Consider the following 24780-nt stretch of genomic DNA (forward strand, 5'->3'; position numbering starts at 1 on the left):
CAAACATACAGGAGACTTTTAACTGTATGTAGATAGCACAGTAGCAGGATTGTGGCAGCTTATGGAGGACTGAGTGTTATGTAGGATTGAGTTGCATTACTGAAAGTAGCAAAGTAGGACTGAGCATAAATCATGAGCTGAGGACAGGGCAAAGTGATCACCTTGAGGATTGGTAAAAATAGGGTTGCCAGGCCTTTCCCATGATGCTGTAATCTACCTTTCATGAAACGTATTTATAATTCATTCTTTTCAGTGAGTTTTTTTATGATGCAGAAAAATAAAATATAGTAAAGTAGTATTAAAATGCTAATGGTTAAAGTAAAAAAAGAAAAGCAAAAAATAACCTATTTCAAAACGAAAATGTGCATTATCAATACAGATAAAGATAGCGTTAGAACCCATTTCTATTCTTGCTTTCCTTTCAGGATTTTCTTTCCCTTTTAAGTTGTTGCTCTTCTTAACCAGATCCTTAAGGAGTCTCGCTGGCTTCCATTGTTTGTACGGAACATCCTCCGTTGGCCTTTTTAGCTGTCACTAAAAGCAGCCTTTCCCCAACTTTAAAACCACAGAAAAGACCCCCGTCTCGGCTTCTTATATCGAAGTATACTACTGAAGCGGGTTACTATGTTTATTTGCTTGGTAGGGCGCGCGAATCCGTTCCCAACCCTCGCCCTCAACTCAGTATTTTTGGGAAACAGCCTTTTTCCTACAGGAGACAAAGAACACGGGCTGGAAAAAAGCGCAAGGACTCCACACATGCGCACACGCCTGCAGGGTGGTGTCTGATGAAAGAGGACACGGGCGAGCTTTTTGCGCCTGCTTAGTCGAGCCCGCTCGGGCAGCATTGGGTGGGCCTTCGCGAACGCGCGTGTACGGCTTCTTCTAGGGAAGGTTCCGGAGCTTAGGCGCGTTCCCGGCTTTGGTTAAGCGCGTTCTTCTTCGGTCGCTCCTTCTCTCCTGTCACTCCCCCTCCTCCCGGCTCTAGTGAGCGAGACTTTCCAGCGAGCTCTCCCTGCAGCAGAGTTAGCAGCCGCAAGCACCAGGTAGGGTTGCCAGATGCTTCCAGCCGAGGAAGGTAACCCGGGGCCTTCGGACTCTCCATGCATTGGGGGATCGGGGATGGCCGGGCGGGGTGCGTGGAACGCACAGGTGCGTGCGGGTTACGCAGCGATTGCTCCGGCAATGGCTGTAAGCAGAGGTGCCGTGCAGATAAAAAAGCTCGGGAGTCAGAAGGCTTCAGAACGGCAGCGTAATTCGAGTGGAGCGGAAGATCGGCGGATAGACACCTTCGCTCAGCCTTTGCCGTTACTGCTACCCTCTTCGCCCGTGGCATTTGGAGCTGCTTATCTCTCTTCGCCTCCTTTAAGCGCACTCCTTCGAAGTAGAGGAGCCTGAGTGCCAATACGCACTCGCCACCTGTCTCTGCTCTGCAAATTGGCGCTTTTCTTTCTTGGTGTATTGTAAGCTCGGCACTCAATGGAGATTCTCGCAGTACAAAATGGGGCAGGAGGGGTGTGTCTCTGAGACCCTCAAGGGTAGATGTAAGTTGCAAGGGAAAGCGGCAGAGGTTTAGGAAGGCTTTGAAAAGCATAGCATTGTTTCATTTTCATTCATTTGCAGAAATACAGCGTGAAATGTAAATTTCACGTGCGTGTGCCGGTTTTTAAACAATTTTCAGTTTGCCAAATTGAGTCGTTTTACATTTTAAGGACGTCTTGGTTTTCTCTTCCTATTCTTTTCTTTCTGGCATTCTTTTCCTTCTTTATCTGGACCATTTGGTTTTCTGTTTGGAAAGCTCATTTTAATTGTTGAGGGTGATGGCGAATTATATGCTGTTGGGCACTGCAGTAGGTGTGGATCTTGGAAAGAGAAAAAGGATGGGCTCCCTGCTCTTCATTTTGGTGGTGCCATGTTTTGCAGTCCATGTCGCTGTTTCTAACAATTAGATGGTGAAAAACCTTTGAATACCTAATGAAAGGAAAAAGTATTCTTCCTCCATTCTCATAAATTAATAAATTAATTCATTTTCATTAAGCCTAGAAAGAAAGAATTTTATAAAGGTCATCTTTCCTGACAAATGCTTTGTTCCAGATAAGTAGGTCAGCATTATGAGATTTACATTTTCAGTGGGTGTGATTGGTGAGTTGGGGAAAAATAAAAAAAACATGTAATTTTTCTCCCCCTCTCTATCCCCCCCTCCCCCACAAACATCTGTGTATACTCATTTGGCTATAGATGCAGTAGTCTTGGTGGGGGGGGGCGGTTCTAGATTATCTTTCAAAGAATTGCTGCCACCATCCAGTGATTTCACACATGATGGTTGTGTCCCTTCAGTGTTTCCACTGATTTTTCTCAGAGAAAAATGGATCTAATATCAGCAGCTGGTCACGCCCCTACTCAGCCAGAATACATGGATGCAAAGTGCCATTTTCATTGGGTAAAAGCTGTGGTATGTTCTTCTAGCTTGGGTGGGGATGAAGGGGAAAACTCTTTTGTCTACTGCTGGTATTACCATTAACTGCAAATGTTATTTTTGCTCGGCTTAATATAATAATATATTTTATTAGATTTTTTTTTTGCTGTATTATTTTTCCAAAAGGGGTAACATCTGATTATAATTTGAAAACCTGTACAGTGCTACAAATAAGGGCTGCAATACATTTTCAACAATTTGATATAATTCTTTGTATGCTTTTCCTTAGCTCTTAAACTAGTTGATATACAAGATATAGCATTCATGATTATTGATTTTCATAATGTATGAGATTGCTCATTTAATAATAGCGTCTTGGGTAACAATAATAATAATGATAATATAATACTATTAAATAATATTAATAATATTAAAAACCATCAAAGATTAGTCTGAACATGCAGTTTCTGGGACATTTATGTATATAAGACTTGTATGCCACTTGAGCCACCTGACTTTAAGCCAACATAATTCAACATAAACTTAACATTTAACAGAAAATATACACATCAAATCAATACCTGATATTATTACTCCTACCACATGAATGAGAATACTCTCCTAATAACCATGAGATGACATCAGCTTTCTTTTATGAAACTGAGTGACAAGGAAGCATATGAAACAATGATCTCATTATAGCTGCTGAGGAAATCTTGTTTTATTACAGTAAAACTTGGATTGTTTTTTCACTTGAGCACCTGGGTGCTGCCTCATCTTAATTTTGTGTTTTGTATTGCAAACCATCTTGGAAGTAATTAGAATTCTCCTACTGGCTAAGATCTTTAAGAAACACATGGAATTCTTCTTTAATTGTTTTTTAATGCTGCTTATTTTTCTGACCGTATAGTTTAATTTTAATTATAGTGAATGGTTTTTAATTATGGTTGGATTCCATTTGTCCTTTGTGATCTAGATGGTTGGTTTTGATCTTTGGCAAATGTGTAGGAGAAGAACTTAGAGAAATGAAGGTTCTCTATTTTTTTTAAAAAATATTTTTGCATTTTTGCTCTCTCCTCTCCTCCCCGCACAAGAAGTTTCCCTATTCCCATTTCAGGCCTTTACATTGCCAGGAAGCACAGGAAATGCTCGGTAATTATTAACGCAGTTATTCATATTTTGTCATGTTTATTTTTAAAAAAATGTTAATTAGGCTTTTCAGGGCATTTGAATGGATGTTTGTGGTGTGCTTTGATGCAAACAATCAAACAAAATCCTTGAAGTAGCTTCCTTCCTTGAATATTTTCTGCACAGCTCAACCTATCTGCTTTGAGAAGTTTCTCGGGTTGTCTTCTCAAATATGTGAAGATACAATTTCTTAGCTGGTGGTCCCATTATCTATGCCTGGGAAACTTCTGTGGCCAAATTAGATAAACCCTTACTACTTGGACTTGTGTTTCTGAGAGGACTGCCAAGTGGATAAATTTTACAGAAAATTATTGTAATTTTGCAAAATTCAGCATGTACTGTGACATGAGGAATGGCATGACAGGCTAGGCTGAGGAAGTCAATCAGATAAGTTCCCTTAATTTGATTGTAACTGCAGCTTGTTCGTTTGCACATAATACATACACTTTTTCAAAATAAGGCATATTTGTGTGTTGGACTGGCATAAACATGATGCTTAAGATGAAAAATTATATGCTGCCCAGAGTTGCTTTTCATGAGATGAGTGGCATTTGATAAATAAATAAACATTTACATTCCCTTTTAGCTTTTCAGGCATTATGTATTTTTCTGCTGCTTTTAGTGGGTGCTTCATTAAAAGAACGGAAAGAGGAGGGGCCTCTGTTACAAGAGCTATCTAGTTAATTGCAGTCTTGATTGTGTAATACTTTTCTTTTGAAAGCCTGCATTCATAGACAGCAAACATTGGAGGAACAAATTGCTATTGACTTTTAAGAGAAATATGCCATGGGCATTTAAGTTTAGAAATCTTGTTTAGTGCGGTTTCTCTAGATGACTAGAATCAAATTAGAGCACTTTGGTTTTTTTCCCCTTAAAATATAAATTGGAAATTGTTTGTGTCTGTGTTTGCATTTGTGTAGGATAATGCACTGTTCTGTAGTATGTTGTCTCCAATCTGTTTTGTTGTGTAGCATCTCCAGTCTATTTCATGACATATGTCTTCTTTTACTGTGTAATAACTTAAAGGTATTTGCCCAAATTTATGGCATAGTTAATCTACATTTTATGGGGTGTAATGATGGTGGTGTGATATTGCCCTTTAGAAATAAGCTTTTCCTTACATTTCTATTTTTCCACTTTTTCTCTTATTTCATTAGAACATAAATTATTAGAAATGTATTTACATTACATAAAACTTTAAATCATTTTAGGTTTGTATTTATGTTTCTATTATTATACAGTTTTTTCTAATTGTACAAATTTAAACTGAATAAAATAAAGTGTTAACACTTGTAGAAATACAGTGAGGAAAGAAGAATAAATGTTTTTGACCAAAGTCACAATAGACTTTGGCAAGTCATCCAGTAGACAGATGCAGGCAGCAAAGTTTTCTTGAGGAATGTATATCCTGTGAACAAACTAGGATAATATCAAGATAATATCAATATCACACAAGATTGTGTTACTAGGAGAAGAGGAGAAGAGGAGAGGACCTTCACAACATGGAGATTATTCAGTCAGTGGCTGTCTCTCAGCCCAACCTATTTGTCCTTTATAATAACGACATAAGGGGAGAGACCTATGTTTTCTATCTTGAACTATAAATAAAATCAGGCAGGTAATCCTTGACTTACAAAAGTTCATTTACTGGCGGTTCAAAGTTACAACGGCACTGAAAAAAATGACTTATGACTACCAAAATTCAGATGCTTGGCAAGTGGTTCATATTTGTGACTGTTGCTTTGTCACAAGGTCACGTGATCACCTTTTGCGGCCTTCTGACAAACAAAGTCAATGGGGACACCAGATTCACAACAACCGGTTACTAAACTACTCACTTAACAACTGTGACAAGAAATGTTTTAAAATGGAACAAAACTCAATTATTATTTTTTTTACTTAACAACAGAAATTTTGGGCCCAATTGTGGTCTAACTTGAGAACTACCTGTATAGAAAACTGAATAGAAAAGGGGCTGCTGTGCAGTATGCATCATTCATCATTGGCCAATCTATTCACATATGCGGCTAGATACATCATCCCTTTTCACATATGCATAAAATGAAGGAAAATGTTATTTTTAAATAATAATTTTTATTTGTGTGTGTAAGAAAGTCACTGCAAACTAGCCTAGTCATACAATAGCAAGGTTCATACTTTCCTTTATATTTGAAGGTATGTTTTTATATATGTATCCATATTTGCTTCACTGCTGAGATCAGATGTCTTTATTGCAGTCTTTGACAAATCTTTACATTAAGTACAATAAAAGGAGAAATAATTTAATGCAACAATTACTTACCAGGAATTATGATGATGATGATGATGATTATGATGAAAGAAGAAGAAAAGGAGAGGAGGAGGAGGAGAAGAAGGAGAAGAAGAAGCTAGTAGTAATAAGCACTTTCAATCCAATCCAAAACAACTGGTGGCTCACTTGAACACAGTTGGCATTTACAAAATCACTGTCAGTTAATTGCAAAAGGCAGCCTTACTCGGAACAGCTTACATCTTGTGACGATATCTGTTAACACTATCAAATATCCATATCTACTTATCCAGGTGCTTGGGAAGGACTTGATAGATGGATAAAAGTACCAAATTCCAGTCTGAACATCTGGCTGACTGCAGTGAAATACAATAGTAATAGTAATCGTAATACAATAAAATAGCATATCTAATTAAAACTTTATGCAGTTATAAATATATAATTTCATCAGTGCCCCTTAATTCTATCGCCATTTGTCGGACAGTTGCAAGCCCTTTATTGTGGGGTACTTATACCATTTAATACCAAGCAAATATAGATGGGCCTTTTCTAGATGCCCTCCCATCAGCTCTACTAGAGGGAAGATTTTATGGGACTTCTTATTCACAGAGACTTTGCTTCACTGTTAATGTGGATGATCCTTCTGGATATATGGAACAAGTCTGAGTCTTGATATTGAAAATAGGAACTGCTGCTAATCTTTGGATTGGATTTAGATGACATGTTTAAACTCTTTATCCTCCGGTTCAGAAGACACAGAATGAGGCCGTGTGATTGAGTACTTTTACAGCAATTTGTATAGAACTTGAAATTTCAAATATTCATAGCAGAAGCTATAATATATCTATTGCAGTGGATAATGTCTAATGCAGCTGAAGAAGAATAGTCTGGCTTGAGAGAAAGTATGGTATAAATGTTTTCTGGAGAGGAAAACTGAGTGGGAGTTAGGAATATTGGAATCTGAATTTAGAAATAAAATGTAATGATTAATTCAAGGAATAATAGAAACACAGAATTGGAAGGGACCACTGAAGCTTAAATTGCCTGAAACAATTTCAGAGATATAGTGTTTGTTACTTTTCCAGTCATGGTCAATTGAAAAATTAACAAGAGATTATGTAATTTTGTTTAAAAGATGTTGCTGAACTCTTGACCTATCTTTGTCTTTGATTTTGAGCAGAATTGGATATCTAGTTCTAATGAGCTTATCCTATTTCAGGGGATTTGGCAAATATCTAGCATTTACAAGAGGAGGGATTTGAAGCAACAATTGAATTTAAAATTTATTCAAGCTGCCATGATCCTGAGTTATGTGATTTCACGGACAGTCATGACTACATAGATAAGACTTTAGAGAAGTGTTATTTTAGTCTGACTCTAAAGAAGGATATGCTTTCATATAGGTAGTAGGTATGTGTATTTAAAAATGCCCATCCTAAATATAAAATATATTTCATAGTATCGTAGTTTGATAAGGCTAAACTGCAATTACATGCATTTGTCAACATAATAAACATAGTACGGCATATTGTTGATGTTTCCTAAGCCCCCGAAGGAAGGATGCATCTAACAAAAGCAGCAATTGAAGCTAGAGCAGTGACTTATATTAAGACTTTTTAAAAATATTTCCGATTATGTTTTGATTGTTGTTTAGTATAAGTCAAAATGGGCAGATTTCATCTCTTTGCCAAAAAGTATGCTTATATAGACAAAACATACCCCAACTACAAAGGAAAATAGCTGAAGCCATTTGCTGTATTGTAATCCACAAACATTTGATCTTATTTAAAATGAATAAAAGAAACTTACTACTGAAATAGTGACTTTCTTTTGTAGGCACCCTTCATCAGAAAGCTACAATATGTTGGGAGATAAGAATTGTACTGAGGTGGTGGAATGGAATTTTTTGGAATGAATTTTTACTGTTTGCTCTCTTATTTTGCGCTTTTGTAGAATTTTCACAATGACTTATGCTGTTTTATGAGGCCATTGTTGTGATAAAATAACAGTAATGTGTGGAAGATTTGTCATGGCATGATGATATTGGAGAGTTCCAATAAGGAACTAGTATGGAAAGGTTCTTCGATAATCGAATGTTTCAATTATAGCTCCCCAAATTACAGTACTCATCTGGATCGGATAACATTGGGAAAGGTTGGTTAAACACTGAGAAGATATTAAACTTTCTAATTTATAATTGGTAAAAGGAGAAATCTTAGCATATACGTATTAAAAAGTTAGTAAATGAGGTGAGGTGCTTTTCTTTTTTGCTCTCTAATGAACCATGGATTGAGAATTCCTCAATTCCAAATTGAGGCTGTAGTGAAGGCCTTTTTGTTCATGCATCTTTAAAATTCATGCACTATTGTTGGCTATACAGATTTGCCACTGAATTTGATACAGATGGTGGCCCTAGTTAGAAAGGGAGACAGAAAATCCTCTTACAAAAAGACAAGAAAAGGAAACTCAGAATTATAATCTTGGTTGTCTTCCTAGAGCAACAGATTCTTAGCCAGGGCCAAGTTGCTGTGTATCATAACTAGAGATCTCTGTTTCCGCACTAAAGTATTTTACCTGCTGTAGCTGAATTCTTGTCTTCCTGTGGAAATCCCAGAGGAAAAATTATTGCAGGGGCCTGAAGGAAGCCCCTTTGCATAATGATCTGTATGTGTTACAGTGCAAGATGCTCATAGCTGGCAGAAGGAAGCAAGATTATGGCAGAGATGTTCTGCTTTCCAGTGCTGATCTGTTTCATGAGATAGTTATCATCTTCACAAAACTCCTTCATGCTAAAAAGAGACACATGTTCTTCAGTTGTAGGAAATACAATTCTAAAAATCACAGGAAAACCATTTAGTATAAACTATTATTTTTACAAATGTTAGAAATCAGCAATTTGCTTAAGAAAAAAAAAACAGAACATATTTTCACCTTTTTTACTAGGCTGTTTATGCTAAGTCCCACATTAGAAGAACAGTTTCTTCTTCCTGCTCAATTAATTAACAAACTAAGGTAATGAAAAATCTGGAGTTCCTCTGATCCCCAGTGCTATGCTGAGAAGCAGTACTTGGTCTAGTGGGAAATCCTTTGGAATCTGGCAAACTCCTCCCTTAAGGTTTATTTTTGTAGATTTCTTTAACTGAAAAATAAAAAGAAGGGCATGTCTGCATGCAACAAAGCAAAGTACTGTCATCAGGCATGATCTGTATTTGTCACAATGCCCTCTCTAGGCATCATGTAGATCCCAAAGCGCTCTAGGACAATAAATAGGGGAATAGTGGCAACCTGATATCCACTTTGTTTCACTTTGGTATAGAGGTGTTTTGTGATTGGCCACACCACCATAACAACCATTTTGTGATCATGCCCTTTAGATGGTCTCAGAATTCAGATCTAACCACTCTAATAGCATTATGTTTGTCTTTAAGTCTTGTCAGCACCAGCCAGTATAGTTAGTTGTATGAAATTCTAAAGGTTGTAATCTAGCTCTTTGAAGGCATCAGAATTGGGAAGGAGGTACTGCTATAAATCGTAGAAGGCGTGAGAAATATATATTTGGGTCTTCTCCATTAAAGGATTGTGTATTAGTTATGAACATAAAGTTAAAGAAACTGATTACAGATTTACCGGTACTTCATACAGCTTTGAAAAGGGCATATCCCTAGTACTGTTCAAAGTGTTCCTAGAGGTTCATCAGTTAACAGGATTTCTTAAAATGAGGTTTGTGCCTATCTATAGTTAGTTCTTCAAATAATGACCTTAAGCCTTAATATCCTTAACTTTAGCCTGGGCATGTATTTGCCACAAAGTATTTGATGCAGATTTGATGTAAATTTTGTCGCATTTAATCAGAAGATCTAGCAGTTCTATTATTCTAGTTTTAGAATGTCCCAAATGTGCTTTTTCAGCTGGACTTTCCGGTTTTCTTTAAAGACATTTTGCTTCTCATCCAAGAAGCTTCCTCAGCTCTGACTGGATGGTAGGGAACAGCTTCAGTCAGAGCTGAAGAAGATTCTTGGATGAGAAGCAAAATGTCTTCAAAAAAAAAAATTGGAAAGTCCAGTGGCCTCTTGAAAAACCACTGTTTAAATTTAGAAGATTTTACTATACTCATGCTTGCTTTTGTAATTTTGAATTTTTTCCACCTTTAATATAACATAAAAGCTGTACAATCCAATTGAAAAACAAACTGATATAGTTTAGGAGGGAAAAAATAAAAATGAAACACAGTAATGTGGTTGCATAAATGTGCATACCTTTAAACTGATACTTTATTGAAACAGCTTTTCCTGCAGTCTTCTGTTGTAGGAGCCTGTGAGCATGGCACATAACTTTCCTTGGGAATTTTTGCCCACGCTTCTTTGCAAAAACATTCCAAACCTGTTAGATTGCAAGAGCATCCCCTTCAGGTCAACCCAGAGATTTTCAATTGGATTCAGATCTGGGCCCAACTGGGTTATTCCAAAACTTTGATCTTCTGGTGAAGCCATTCTTTTGCTAATTTGGAGGTATGCTTTGGGTCATTGTTGTGTTGAAATGTGATATTCCTTTTCATCTTCATCATTTCAGCAAAGGCCTGGAGGTTTTAAGCCAAAATTGACTGATATTTGGAACTCTTCATAATTCCATCACTTTGACTAAAGTCCCATTTCCAGCTGAAAAAAAGTTCCAAAGCATAATGCTGTCTCCACCACGCTTCACTTTGGGTATGGTATAATTTTGGTGATATTCAGTATTGTTTCTGAGCTAACAACAATGTTTTTGGAATTATGGCCAGAAGTTCAACCTTTGTCTCATCAGACTATAATATATTTTTCCACAAGCTTTTGTAATACTTGATGTAGGTTTTAGCAAAATGTTGCTGGGTTGGGCTGCTTTTCTTTGTAAGAAAAGTTTTCTATCTTGCCACCCTACCCCACAGCTCTGACATATGAAGAATACATTATATTATTGTAACATATAGTACAGTTTTTGCCAGAAATTCCTGCAACTCCTTAAATGTTGATATAGGTCTCTTGGCAGTCATTTGATCAGCTTCCTTCTTGATTTTTCATCTATTTTGGAAACACAACCAGTTCTTGTTAATGTCGCTGTTGTGCCATAGTTTCTCCACTTCTTGATGACTGTCTTCACTGTATTCCATGGTATATTCAATGCCTTGGAAATTTTTTGTACCATTCTTCTGACTGATGTCTTCTAACAATGAGATGCCTTTGATGCTTTGTGAGTTTTCTTTGAAAACTATGGCTTTGGCTGTAATGTCAGAAAAATCCTACTAGAACAGCTGAGCTTATGTGGGCATGATCAGACTCAGTTTAATTTATGGCAAATGTGTACTGAATAACATAATTTTGAGCTTGATTGTTTTTTTTTTATTTTTTCTGATTAAAAGATTTCAGTTTGTTTTTCAGTTGAATTGTGTAAGTTACATGTTATATTATAGGTGGAAAAATTATGAAGTGATTTATCTTGGTCTGATATTTTACATCTCAAAAACCTGGCATTTTAGCAGGAAGACATTTACATATATCCACTATATGTATTCATGAGAACACTACTGCCTTCAGATTGATATGAAGAAAATAGATGGAAAGAATATTTATTTGCGGTGAAATGCTCTTGGGATTTGATGGGCATTGAGTATAGTTGGGGAGAGGCTGAAAGCATGTGCATGTTCTTGAACAACTTTTTGTTATAGCCTATTTTCATTTCCATTTGACTCCTGAAATCCTTGATCCTGCGTTTTACCTTGATTACATTTTTTGCCTTTTGTATTGAACCCTGATTGTTATGCTGTATATTCTGAAATCCTAGATATGCTTCTCTTGCTTTCATTTTTTGTTTTGATCTCTGATCAATTCTCAATAGGAATTCTACTGATTAACTTTGTAAATTGCTTTGTAAATTCAATAATTATATTTAAGTAAACCTGTGATTTGTTAAATCTGGCGCACCGTCTTGATCTTGAACTATATTGCATTTGGTTACCCTAATAAATGAATTATTTTAGAAGAGAAATAGATGACTACAGCCTTGCTACTCTTACTTGCGTTTTTGAGTATATTAAACTATTCTTGTCATCATCATCTCTTGGTCCTTGTTTTCAATTTTGGCCATTTGAAGATATGTGGACTTCCACCTCTCAGAATTGCCCAACCATCCATGCTGGCAGTGGAATTCTGAGAATTGAAATCCAAAAATTTTCAAGTGTACAACACTTCTCTAAGACTCTTTAGAGACTATGGTTGTTCTGAGAGAGTGTGCAACTTCATCCAAGACAGGTAAATTGTCTCCTATTTCTTGGGCTGAAGAACAAGATATGTTTCCAGTATTCTGATTCTGTTTTCTTATTTCTGTTTAGGCCATTGTTGTATCTAGACACTGTTGATGTTGATAGTTTCAGTTAATCCTTTGACAACCCGCATGCTTATCCAATGCTATTTCACTGATTTAAGTTTAACAGGATAAGATTAGCACATGATGACAGTGTGCTTCAAAATTTGTGTTGAGTATTTCTAGTGGCTTTATAAAGAAATTAAATAGCTTGGGGAAAATTGATACCTGAAAAATAATCCATCCAATATTTACACATTACAGGCAACAACTGAAATAATTGTTGTAAAACACTGTATTTTATCCCCAGGTTGTTGAAGCAGTCACTAAGATACTATGGTTTAGATGTCATTTATAGTTTAAGCGTGGTAATAGGTTTAAAATCCCTTGGCTCTCTCCCAGTAAAGGTAATCTGTTAAGGTGAATCAGTCCCAAAAGAGACTGGAACTCAAAATGAAATAGGTTTCTGAACTAGTGCGATTCTGTTTGCTTATGATGGTGTTCACTTTCAAAACAAAATGCAGACATTACGTGAGTGAAATCTAAAATTTTGTGAAGGGATTGATGAGTTGAAGAGTTTAAGGATCTTGATCTAAATAAACATTTAAGAAACCATTGAATTCTGTGAGTCTTTTTTGGGGGGTGGGGTGGGGAGAGTCCTATAATGAGTCTTAATCCCTGCAAGAGAAGATAAACACTATGAGACCTAACTTCCCAAGATGTTTGTTCAGTGATAATCCTAGCTATCATCTCACATCCAAGAACAAAGAGACTGGCATGAAGGTACACAAAGCCCTACATTTTGATCCAGGGACAGCTTGAATGAATCTCATACTTGTCATAGGGGAGAACTTTAACCATGATCTGGTTTAGCTAGGACAATCTGAGCATGAAATTTACAGCATCACCTTAAAATCCACCTGGTTAAATTAGTCAGGGATTTTGCTAGGATCAAGGTGGGCAATACTATCTCCATTCTGTCCCAGTTCAAATAGGATGTATAGACAATGAAGTAATTTAATAGTAATCCGCTTAAAACTGGAAGAGGTAAACCAGATCTTTCCATGCTTCTCACCCATGTTTCAGAAATATATCTGAGATTGGCTTCCTCGTTCATGATAAAGTACAGATATGCCTTGACTTACGACCATAATTGAGCCCAAAATTTCTGTTGCTAAGTATAATTCTTAAGTGAATTTTGCCTCATTTTAAGACCTTTCCTGCCATGGTTGTTAAGTGAATTATTGCAGATAAGTTAGTAACATGGTTGTTAAGTGAATCTGGCTTCCCCAATAATTTAGTTTGTCAGAAGACCGCCAAAAGTGATCACATGACCTTGGGACATTGCAACCATCATAAATATGAACCAGTTGCCAAGCATCTGAATTCTGATCATGTTACCATGGGGCTGGCTGCATAAGTGTCAAAAATAATCACAAATCATCCACCCGTCCACCCTCCATCTGGAATATAAAATGAGAGGAGGTACTCTGCATTACCTTACTGATAGTTCTCATACCAAATCCTTACGATACAGCCTTGTCTTCTTTCATTCTAGCAAAAGAAGATGTTCCTTCTTTCCTTTCTCTCATTCTAGCAAATCTGTATATTCTCAAAAGGTAATAGTAAAGACAGTTTCAAGCTGAATGTGATCCATGGTAGATTCATGAACATGCCCATATGTTTTTCCTAGCAGCAATAGGCAGGGGTTTATCATTACTTTTTTCCAGAATATTTTTGGGCTTCCCAATCTAACCTATAGTCCTGGCTAATCTTGCTTAGTAACAGGGAAGCTGCTACTTTCTGTGGGGACAAATAAATAAATCCAAAGTAAGCTATAGACAACCAAAAGCATAATCACTTAACAATCATAAAAAGAAATTGAGATAGGACCCGCTCTAATGGAAAAGAAAGTTAAAACTGATGGGATGTTTGTACTTTCAGATTTGCAAGATTCTGGTAATGTAGCTTTGCAATAAAGTAGAATTAATTCATCCATTTCCTGTGTGGTTTACTTTGGAGGGCTGACAATTGGGCAAAAATGTAAAGTATCTGGAGGACAGTTTTCTTCTAGATATATTCAAACAAATTGAATTCTTGCTGTCTGGGAAATTATCCAAAGAATAACTTCCAAGACTTTTTGCCAGATAACATTGGTCTGGGAGCAATGTGAGAAAGAGGGTGGTTACAGATAAACTCTAAAGGGTCCGTATCACTTCAAACTGGAAAGATCTGTCTGTGGATGACAAGGTGGAGAATTTTCACCACCCAAACATTTGATAAATAGATTAGACTGAATAATGTGCTCTCCTACTTAAGTATTTTTAAAGAGTTTGTGTAGTTACTTAAATGTATGGTTACATCTGTGCATCAGGGACTTTAAAAGGTATAGTGCAGGCAGCAACCCAAAGTACTTTTTCCCCAAAGATTTTGAGAGGACATGAAAAATGTCCTTTTTTATATAAGCTGAGGGGGGAATAGTGCTTTTGTAGATTATGTAGGGAAGGGGAAGAGAGCATCAACAACTTATTTGGGAGATGTGAATTTACTATTAGAAGAAGTAGCATATGATTCTTTAATGTTTTAAAAACACAATAAACCTTTTACATTTACAAAATGGCTCAATGGGGACAGTGAGGCATCAGTCATATTCAACCAATCTTTGGGATATTCAGTAGTTCTCCCTTGTGACATTAATCAACTTACATGCTTCTTCAAGGCTTTTCTTTGTGGTGAAAGGGAAAATTGAAAAACCGTCTAACATACTATTTCATAATGATAAATCAGTCTGGGGTATCTATTTACAATGCTATTAATTGCTTTCACCATCCCAAAGGTGGCATGTCTTTCTGAATTACTATTGCTGACCAGATAGCCAAAAAAAGTTGTGAAACAAAGTCAAAGAGTAATGGGGTAAAAGTGAATTAATTCCTATATTGCCCTCTTGTGGTCAAGTTACATGTCATACCTCAGGGTCATACAAGAATCGCAGCTTGTGACTGTCCATTAAGTTCATTGTTTATTTTCATAGTTTATTTTATACAGTATGCTATTTAATATCATATAGGGCAAAGTTTCTAGAGATTAGAAAACCCTCTTCTGGACAGTATATGTGGAGGCATGTTTATTTCCACCTGATAAATTACAAAACTTTTCAAAGGCTTCGATGTCAAATAGCATGCCATTTAAAAATAGAATAAAGAAGGCCAATTTAAATCTGTGATAAATACTTTTACATTGGCTTATTTTAAGTGAAAGTCTGTTTCTAATCTATAAATCTTGTTACAGGCTACCCTCACTTAATAATCATTCAGTGACTGTTCAGGGTTACCACGGTGCTAAAAGAATGCTAGTTACAACTGGTCCTTGAAGTTATGGCCATTGCAGCACCCCTCGGTCATGGGTGCACAACTCGGGCAATTAGCAGCCTGCCTACGACTTTCAACCACAGCATGGTCTTCAACTCTCCCCTTGCCTATCTAACTCCCATCTCTGCTCTTTTGGCCACCTGCAGTCCCCCTGCCCTTGCCGTCTCTTGCTGGCTTTCCCCATCTTTTTTCTCCAACTGCTGAGGAAGCGTGCCTGGCGGAGGCAGCTGCTAACCCTTCAACATGGCTCATGCCTTGCACTCTGCCACCTCTACTCCCGCTGATGCCCCCAGGTGTTCTTTGCCATCTTCTTCCAGCTTCTGATGAGATGTACCCAGCTGAATGAGCTTGCTTGCACTCGGAGAAGGTATCACAAATGTCCAGGAGCAGCAGGAGAAGATGACAAAGGTCGTCTGGAAGTGGCATGGGCATATGGCAGCAGCAAAGTGCAGAATGGCTAAAAGGGCAGAGGTGGAAGGAGATAAGTGGGGAATTGAGAGTGCAGTAGAGCAGTGCAGCCTCATCAGCCAAAGGACACTAATCCTTTCTGGGAGGGGGAGGGGGCAGTGGGACGGAGCAGGCAGTTTGCACAACACAGAAACAGTGTCAGGCCCTCACCTCAGGACCACTGAACTTCCATTACTGAGCATGTTTTCACATGACGTTTTTGTCCATTGACTGCTTCATTTAGCAATGGAAGTTCTGATCCCAACTAGGGTTATTAAGCAAGGAATTCCTGTAAATCAAGTGCACTTCTAGGGTTTTTTTTTTCCTGACAAAAGTAAATGAATACAAACCTTGGTAATGTTTTGTGTATTGTCAGGAAGGCAACTTGTATCAGGGATGTATATACTTCAAAAGATAATGTGTTCAAATGCATGGAATAATATTTAGAATAGAGAAAACAAATGCTGCAATATATTAAATATAAATTTTATTTGGGTTTTCACAAAAAAATAATACAAATAAAACATCTTTTTTTTTTGAGAATAGCATGATCCCGGGTTATCACTTCTTCATACAGACACAAACTCAATTTCGTATTCATCTTTGTGTTCTATTCCATATCTTATTACTGTTTTAATATTTTCTCCATAATTTTTCCCCTCCCTTGGTTTTCTCAACTTTATTTTTAATTACAAATGCTGCAATATATTGAAGGTGTTGTAATCTAGTTAACCAATAGCCTTTATTTGTTAAATTTTTATGTTGCCTATCTCTCCCAGAAAGTGATTCTGGGCAGGTTGGAGCAGCTGTTCTCCATAGAGCTGCTCGGAGCATCCAGAGTGGGAGGTGCTTCAGACTCCTCTCTCACAGGCTGAGCTCGAATTGAGGAACGCTCCTCCTCCTCCACGCAACTCCACGTAGCGTTCCCCAGTTTTTGCTCAGCCTCGTGAGAGACAGGCTGTTTTTAGAGCAAGCTCCTTGGCTGATTCAGGATATCCTATTATTCTCTGCGATAAGGTTTAATTTCTCTTTCTTTTTAGCCCCTGCGCAATTGGTGGTAATCCAGGGGAGCGTTTTCTCTCGCCCCAAGGGAAAAAAAGTGGGCGGGCTTACAGCGCTTTTGCGCTAACCCCCCATCCTTGATCTAATTTTCTCCCTGCCGCTTTCCACGCCGCCTTCGTTAGCGGCTCGATCTTTTCGCGCTTTAAAGCGCCACTGTTCCCCCCCACGAATGCCGATCGCTCAGGAAGAGCCGAATCTCTCCTGCGCGGCCCCTCTCGGCTCGCTGAGCTCGTCGGAGGAGCATAATTCCGTCCGGAGAGGCCCCGACACCTTGCTCAGCTCGCGGCGCCATTTTGGGTGCCGCCATTTTGTCTTCTCACTATTCCTGCTGCAGTCGATCTAGCTCTCAACAGGCCCCATCAGCAGGTCAAGAGCACTGTTTCTCATAATCGAATTGCTGTAAATACCTGGCCTTTGGTCTATTTATATTGTTGGCCCTTCCCGCAGCCTCACTCGGGGCGAAGTACAGCAGCACCCCCCTCCAGTTTTCGCCTGGAGGACGGCTGCTGAAGGCCTTATCCCTTCTGGCCTCAGGCGTTCATTCGGCTAATTGGATAATTAATCATTAATCAGCTTTTCTCCTTCTAATTCTTTGCTATCCCACCTGCCAAACTGTTGCCCTTTTCCTTTGGGCCAAGATCCAAAGTTATACCAGTTCAAACTTATTTTTTTGGAATATATATATATATATATATTATTACTAATAACAGTTGAAAGGAGACCCGGCCTTTGTTGCAGGTCGAACCCTAGGTGAGCCAACCGCCTCTAGTATTTCTGTATACGCTCATTACCTGTTAAAATGGCAGATGACAATTCTTCTAAACGCCCTTCTCTGAAGGCCAAATCGAAATCTCACCATTTGCGCAGGCAGGCTAAGGAAACTTCCAAGGCCTCCCAGAGGGATGCCCTAAGGCGCCATAAGGCGTTGGAGAAGGAATTCGATAGGCGATCCAGGGAGTCACGCTCGGTGCCTCCAGCCCTCCCACCTTCCACTCCTTCCACCTCTACTCAACCCCCCACTCCTCCAGACCATTCTTCCCTATCCAGGCGCAGCTCACCCCAGGGTCATCAGGCCCCTGGAACAACGACCAGACGGACACCCGAAGCCACCTTTACTCCTACGGCCGCTGGTCTGCGCCAAGAGGAACCTTCCACAGTCGAGGTTCCAGAACAAATGAGAGCATGGATGGAACTGGCTATCCGCCAGGGAATTGCGGAGGGTCTCCAATAAATGTCCAGACCCGGCTTCTTCCCGAGGGCCCCTGAACATGAGTCTCTGTCCGTCAGATCCCTACCAAGATCGGATCCTCCTCTCCGTCAGGTACTCTCACAGAGGGACAGCCCTCGTCCAGAAAGGGAGCAGGAGGAGGAGGAAAGGGGCTTTGATCATTTCAGGGAGGAGGAAGATTTCAAATTGGGATCAACCCATTACAGTGAACCCCTATCGGAGGCGGAGCCAATGGAGGGGGAGATGTCCGAGGATGAGGGTCTCACCCCCGACCAACCCGCATTTGTGGGTCTGTTTAAGCCACACCTGTACAAATCCCTACTCTTTAAGGCCAAAAACATCTCTGGCCTATACACTCAGTCCCCCTCTGCCCCCCCTCCTCATCGGAAGGCCCAGAGGATTCCATTTTTAAGCAGCCCATTGTGGAGGCTGAAGTCATTCCGGCTCCGCCCATTTTTTCCGACCTGGTAGCAAAACAGCTGGCTTCCACAGGGGCCCCTCCCGCCCCATCCAGCCAGGATAAGAGATTTTTCAACCTCGATTCAGACTTCTCTAGCCTACTGAATACCCCCGAGGTTGATGAGCCCATTGTTGGCTTAGCATCCTCCTCCACGCCAAGTGATGCTCTGGAGGCTCTAAAACCCGAAGACAAGCAGGCTGAACTGGCCTTGCGCCGGGCTCACCAATCTGACGCTTGGGCCATTAGATTGGCCACGGCCGCTTCCTTTTTCACCAGGTCTTCAATCCGGTGGCTTCGTCAATTAAAACAGCACGTCCCCACCTCTAACGTAAGAGCGCACCAGGACATAGCTAAGCTTGTGGCTGCAGCAGAATTCTCGGCCGACGCCACCTACCAATCGGTTAAGTTTTCCACTAGAGCCATAACTTCACATGTCACAGCCCGCCGCCTGCTCTGGCTCAAACACTGGCAGGCGGACGTTAAAAACAAAGTCAAATTGGCCACCGCTCCCATTAAGGGAGACAAATTATTCGGCCCAGCTCTGGAACCCCTGCTAGTCAAGAGCCGAAGCAAGAAAAAATTTCTCCCCTCTCTTTTTCGGAGATCAGACCCAAGAGTCCCTCAGCCCTTTCGGAGAGGATCCTTCCGGCCCTTCTACCAGTTTCCCTTCCCGCCCAGGTACCCGAGACCCCCCTCTTTTCGACCATCCCAGCCCCAGGATCGAGCCAACTCGGGCGACAGGAGTAGAAGGGGCGGCAGCTACAAAAGACCTTTTAGGGGATCAGGGGGAAAACCCTTCCGACGCCCCAGATAGATCCCGTTTCTCGCCCCCATTGGCGGACGTCTCAGACATTTCGCCGACCAATGGGATTCCTCTACCTCCGATGCCTGGGTTAGAGACACCATCAGGCTCGGTCTCGCCCTTGAGTTCCAGTCCGCCCCCTCCGACTTTTTCATGGCATCCCCCCTTCAAAGGACCCCACCAGATGCAATTTGATGGATTCCGCTATTCAACATCTCCTCGACATACAGGCTATCCAACCCGTCCCAACCACTCAACGAGGGCGGGGTTTTTTGCTCCCACCTCTTCGTGGTTCCCAAGCATTCCGGTGGATGGAGAGCAATCTTAGACCTAAAACGACTTAATCGTCACTTGATCCATCGCAAGTTTAAGATGCACACCTTGCAGTCTATTCTCCTGGGTACCAGGCAAGGGGACTGGCTCTCCTCTATAGACCTTTCAGAAGCATACTTACACATCCCAATCCGGCCCTCTCACCACAAATTCCTCAGGTTTTGTTACAACAACCACCATTTCCAATATGTGGCCCTCCCCTTTGGGTTGGCATCGGCCCCAAGGACCTTTACCAAGGTCCTCGCGGCGCTAGCGGCTCACCTTAGGCACCTTCCCATACGCATCCACTGTTACCTGGAAGATATCCTCATCCTATCTCCCTCCAGACGCCAGGCAGAGAGGGACACCAGGGCTACTCTCTCTGCCCTCCAAGCCCACGGGTTCCGTATAAACTGGCAAAAGAGTCAACTGTCACCATCTACCTGAATTACCCATTTAGGGTCTGTAATTGATTTGGTCAAAGAAAAGGTCTTTCTATCCTCGGAAAGGTTCCTCAGTATCCAGAAATCTGTAAAACAGATCAGGCGATCAAAAAAGGTAACTCTATTAGACTTGTCTAAGTTACTAGGTAAGATGGTCTCATGTATTTCCATTGTTCCCTGGGCCCGTTTACACACCAGATCCCTACAGTGGTTCTTGCTTCCATTTCAAAGATCCGGCAGAAGCAATTCGAAATCCAGGGTCAGGGTACCTCCAAAGGTCCTCACGTCCCTCCTCTGGTGGACCAACCCCGCCATCAACAAAGTTCATTACTTCAAGGAGCCCCAGAGGCTCACCCTCACCACAGACGCCAGCCTATCCGGATGGGGCGCTCACGTCAACTCGCTCATGGCACAGGGAAGATGGTCGAAGACAGAAAAAGATGCAGCATAAACTGGCTGGAACTTCACGCCGTCCACCTGGCCCTGCGCAGTTTCCTCCCTCAGGTATGTGGACGTCATGTCCTCATTCTCATGGACAACGTCACAGCCAAAGCACACATCAACAGACAAGGGGGCACCGAGTCCATTCGGTTGATGAGAGAGCCCGAGCGCCTCTGTCGTTGGGCAGAGTCCAATCTCCTCTCGCTCAAAGCAGAGCATATTTCAGGAATTTCCAACATCCAGGCAGACTGGTTGAGCAGGGCCACGGTGGACCAGTCAGAATGGTGCCTCTACCCGTCACTGTTCAGGGAGGTGTCCAGAATCTTCGGCCAACCGGTAGTGGACCTTTTTGCATCCCCGTTCAATGCACAACTTCCAAGATTCTTCTTTGAGGTACCCTTCCCTCGGGTCAGAGAGCCACAATGCGCTACGTTGCCCCTGGCCACCAGGGCTCCTATATGCATTCCCCCCACTAGCCCTAGTTCCCAGAGTGATCCAGAAACTAATCCACAAGAAGGCGGAACTGCTTCTGGTGGCCTCCTACTGGCCCAGGCGCCCGTGGTTTGCAGACCTCCGCAATCTATCAGTAGCGCCCCCCTGGAGGATTCTCCCGGACAGGATCTCCCTCTCCCAGGGGCCCCTTCTGCATCCGGATCCCCAATGGCTCCAGTTAGCCATCTGGAGGCTGAGCGGAACCGCCTAAGGAAAGAGAAGTTCTCTAATCAAGTTATTGACACCATTCTAGCCGCTAGGCGGCCCTCAACCACCCGGATCTATGATGCCACTTGGAATAGCTTCTGCAAGTGGTGTCATAAATCCCGAGTCAACCCACTCTCCCCCTCTATCGCTCAAATTTTGGAATTCCTCCAAGAGGTACTGCATAAAGGACTTTCCCCTAACACCCTGAGGCGACAGGTCGCAGCCCTAACAACTGTCATCTCTTGCGACAATATTGGCTCCCTTTCCCACCACCCTCGCATCAGGGCATTCCTCAGAGGAGCTACTAACTTCTGCCCCCCAACTGTTCACTGGTACCCTACCTGGGACCTTAATAAGGTCCTTACTTCACTCACTAAGCACCCCTTTGAACCTCTGAGGGAGTCCTCCCTCCAGTTTTTAACATTCAAAGTTGTGTTCCTGGTGGCCATTACATCGGCCCATCGGATTTCGGAAATTGCAGCCTTATCAGTTAGAAAGGACCTCTGCGTTTTTCACGCCGACCGGGTGGTTCTTCGGCCCAACCCTACCTTCCTGCCCAAGGTCAACTCAGCCTTCCACAGGGCACAGGAACTCATTCTCCCAAACTTTTGCCCCAGACCCTCGCGGGACAGGGAAATACTTTGGCACACCCTGGACATGAGACGGGCCCTGCACATCTACATCAAGCGCACTCAACCCTTTAGGAGGTCTGAATCCCTATTCCTTTCCTTTCAGCCCAAGACATTGGGTCACAAAGTATCCCCTTCAACCATCGGTCGCTGGATCAGAGCAACTATCTCTAGATCTTACCTGTCAGAAGCTCTGCCAGTACCCAGTGGAATAACAGCACATTCCACCAGGAGCGTGACTACTTCGGCAGCTTGGGCCACCCAGGCTCCAATTACTGATATATGCCGGGCCGCCACCTGGGCTTCCCCGTCTCCCTTCATTAGGCATTACAAGATCGACATATTTGCCTCAGCGGAGGCCTCATTTGGCAGACGAGTCCTACAGCGGGTCCTCAATGACCCGGAGGGGCTTCCGACCCAGATGGAGTCCCTCCCGTAGGACTGCCAAGCTTTGGTATGTCCCACTCTGGATGCTCCGAGCAGCTCTATGGAGAATGGGCGTTGGTTCTTACCTGACACGCCCCTTCTCGTGAGCTGCGAGGAGCATCCAGCCCCACCCTAATTTCTCCGTCTGGTGGGGAATCTTGTTTCGCCAATGATCCATTAGTTGGTTAGGATGAGAACACGGCTTTTTCTTCTCGTCCTTGCAAAACTGGGAACGCTACGTGGAGTCGCGTGGAGGAGGAGGAGCGTTCCTCAATTCGAGCTCAGCCTGTGAGAAAGGAGTCTGAAGCACCTCCCACTCTGGATGCTCCTCGCAGCTCGCCGAGAAGGGGCGTGTCAGGTAGGAACCAACGCCCATTTTAATTTCTGGATTGAATTTTTAGATCAGGAATGAGTCTTTTAAGGCTATTTTCATATTTTTAAAAATCATTTGCAACAAATAATTTAGGTATCCTGTGGAAACTACCAGTTCCTTCTCTTCAACACGTTGTTTGAGAGAGAGAGAAAGCTGTTAAAGATAACAAAGGAAGTGTCAGAAGGAAAATGGATGGTTCCAGTATTTTTGGCTGTATTCATCACCTACCTTACATTCCCTGGAAGAATGCTGCTGTTGAAAAAAGAGGATTTATCAACCTGTTTTGGATTCTGGTGATGAAAAAAAATAGTAAAGTTTAAATTGGATGCTTTAAATTTCTTTCATTCTGTTTTTCTTTGCAGTCATCTATTATTTTGGTAACTTTGTTAACAAACTATTTAAAAATTAATTATTTTGTGTTTTATGAGGCACGGAGGAGTGGGTGACCTAGCATAAGAGTAGGGGGTATAGTGGGCGCTGGGCGGTGTGGTACAAGTGCACTTGGGCCCAGAGCCCCCACACATCCTGCAGCCTGGGGATTCCTCTGGAGAAAAAGTGGCAGGAGAAACTTTTAGAAGCAATTTGTGATCCTCCCTGCTTCCAACTTGTGGGAAACTGGCAAGGAAAGTCGCAAATGGCAATGTGTGCCTGTGGAACAATTGCAACCATCATAAATGCAAGCCAGTCGCCATGTGCCTGAATCATGATCATATGACTTTGGGAACATTGTGACAACCACAACCTCAAGGACCAGTTGTAAGTCTCCTGCTTTGCGCCATTGAAGCTTGGAACAATTGTTGAATGAGTGGTCACTAAAACAGTACCAACTATATTATAAAACTTAAGGTGGATGCTATCCAAAGAAGTTAGTGTTTTTGTTTTAAATACTCCATCTCTCTCTCTCTCTCTCTCTCTCTTTTTCAAGGTGACCTTTCTGATAGGATGGCTGATCAACATCAGGACTTCAGTATGACAGATGATCATTTGGTGAGCCAAGCTAGGTGGAATCCAACAGGTGAGTCATATGAGGTGGGAAACAGGAATGTTTTAGTCACAAGGTGGAAGCCAGGATTAAAAAAAAATAATGAAGGGAATAATGGGATAATGGGAATAAATAAATATTCAATGGGAATAAACGTGGAAGTATAAATGAGCTGAGGATAAGGAAGTCATAGATACAATTACACACACACACACACACACACACACACACAGAGAGAGAGAGAGAGAGAGATGCTACTAATATTTGCCTTAAACTAGTTTGCTAAGCTTTATTACTTAAAAACAATTAGAAATCTATATAACCAGAAAAGTTACTATAAATATGTGTTCAATTCTAGAAGAGTAATTGCTTGTATTCTACAGCAAAGAAACACTACATACTCATTTTAAACTCTAGTTTAAAATACTTTTCTACTTAAAATTTTTCCAGAGTGATGTTTAGAGAGCTGATGGTTTATTACTATATGAGTGTAATCTATCTAGAGGTGTAGATTTTCCTGGCTAGCATCTGTGTTTAGTAGATGCATCTGTGAACAAACCGCTACCAATAGGAAGGGTATTTCTCCCTACATGGAGAAGGTAGGTAATATATCTCTGTACCAGGTGAAGTGCGTGATGCAGTGGATGTTCTTTTGTAGTCACGGAGGCCTGGATGGAGAACCACAGACTTTAGCTGAACCCTGGTAAGATGGAGTGCCTATGAGTGAGCCTCTCTGTATCCAGGAGTTTATCTTCTTTGGTCTTGAATGCAATTGCAGTATCCCAAGTAGATCTGGTACATAATCTTGGGTTCCTCCAGACTCATGGCTCTTTCTCGAAGAGCAAATGGCACCCATGGCAAGGAGGGGCTTTATTCAGCATTCCGTTGTGTGCCAGTTACACCCT

At 41.2% G+C, this 24780-nt stretch overlaps 2 protein-coding genes across 23 annotated transcripts in view; both read left to right on the forward strand.

The window, feature by feature from the left end:
* Window positions 1–815: 815 nt before the first annotated feature.
* Window positions 816–24780, forward strand: part of MAPT (microtubule associated protein tau) — an 83494-nt gene continuing 59529 nt past the window's right edge. For 11 of the 22 annotated variants that reach the window (XM_087945433.1, XM_087945439.1, XM_087945447.1 and 8 more), the window contains exons 1-2: window positions 1518–1541; window positions 23819–23908. In XM_087945433.1, the coding sequence (XP_087801559.1) occupies window positions 23836–23908 (73 nt within the window). In that variant the 5' untranslated portion in view covers window positions 1518–1541; window positions 23819–23835. Of the gene's footprint in view, window positions 1076–1278; window positions 1542–23818; window positions 23909–24780 lie in introns of those variants that run through there. The other 11 variants (XM_087945437.1, XM_087945445.1, XM_087945441.1 and 8 more) reach the window with 6 other exon arrangements.
* LOC148128989 (uncharacterized) lies at window positions 18312–19582 on the forward strand. Its single transcript, XM_087945892.1, is given in 2 exon segments — window positions 18312–18683; window positions 18686–19582. Coding segments are annotated over 2 exon segments (1269 nt in total).

Source organism: Notechis scutatus, chromosome Z, assembly GCF_049901735.1.
Source record: "Notechis scutatus isolate UNSWTSFEM ecotype Mainland chromosome Z, rNotScu1.2, whole genome shotgun sequence".
NCBI lineage: Eukaryota > Metazoa > Chordata > Lepidosauria > Squamata > Elapidae > Notechis > Notechis scutatus.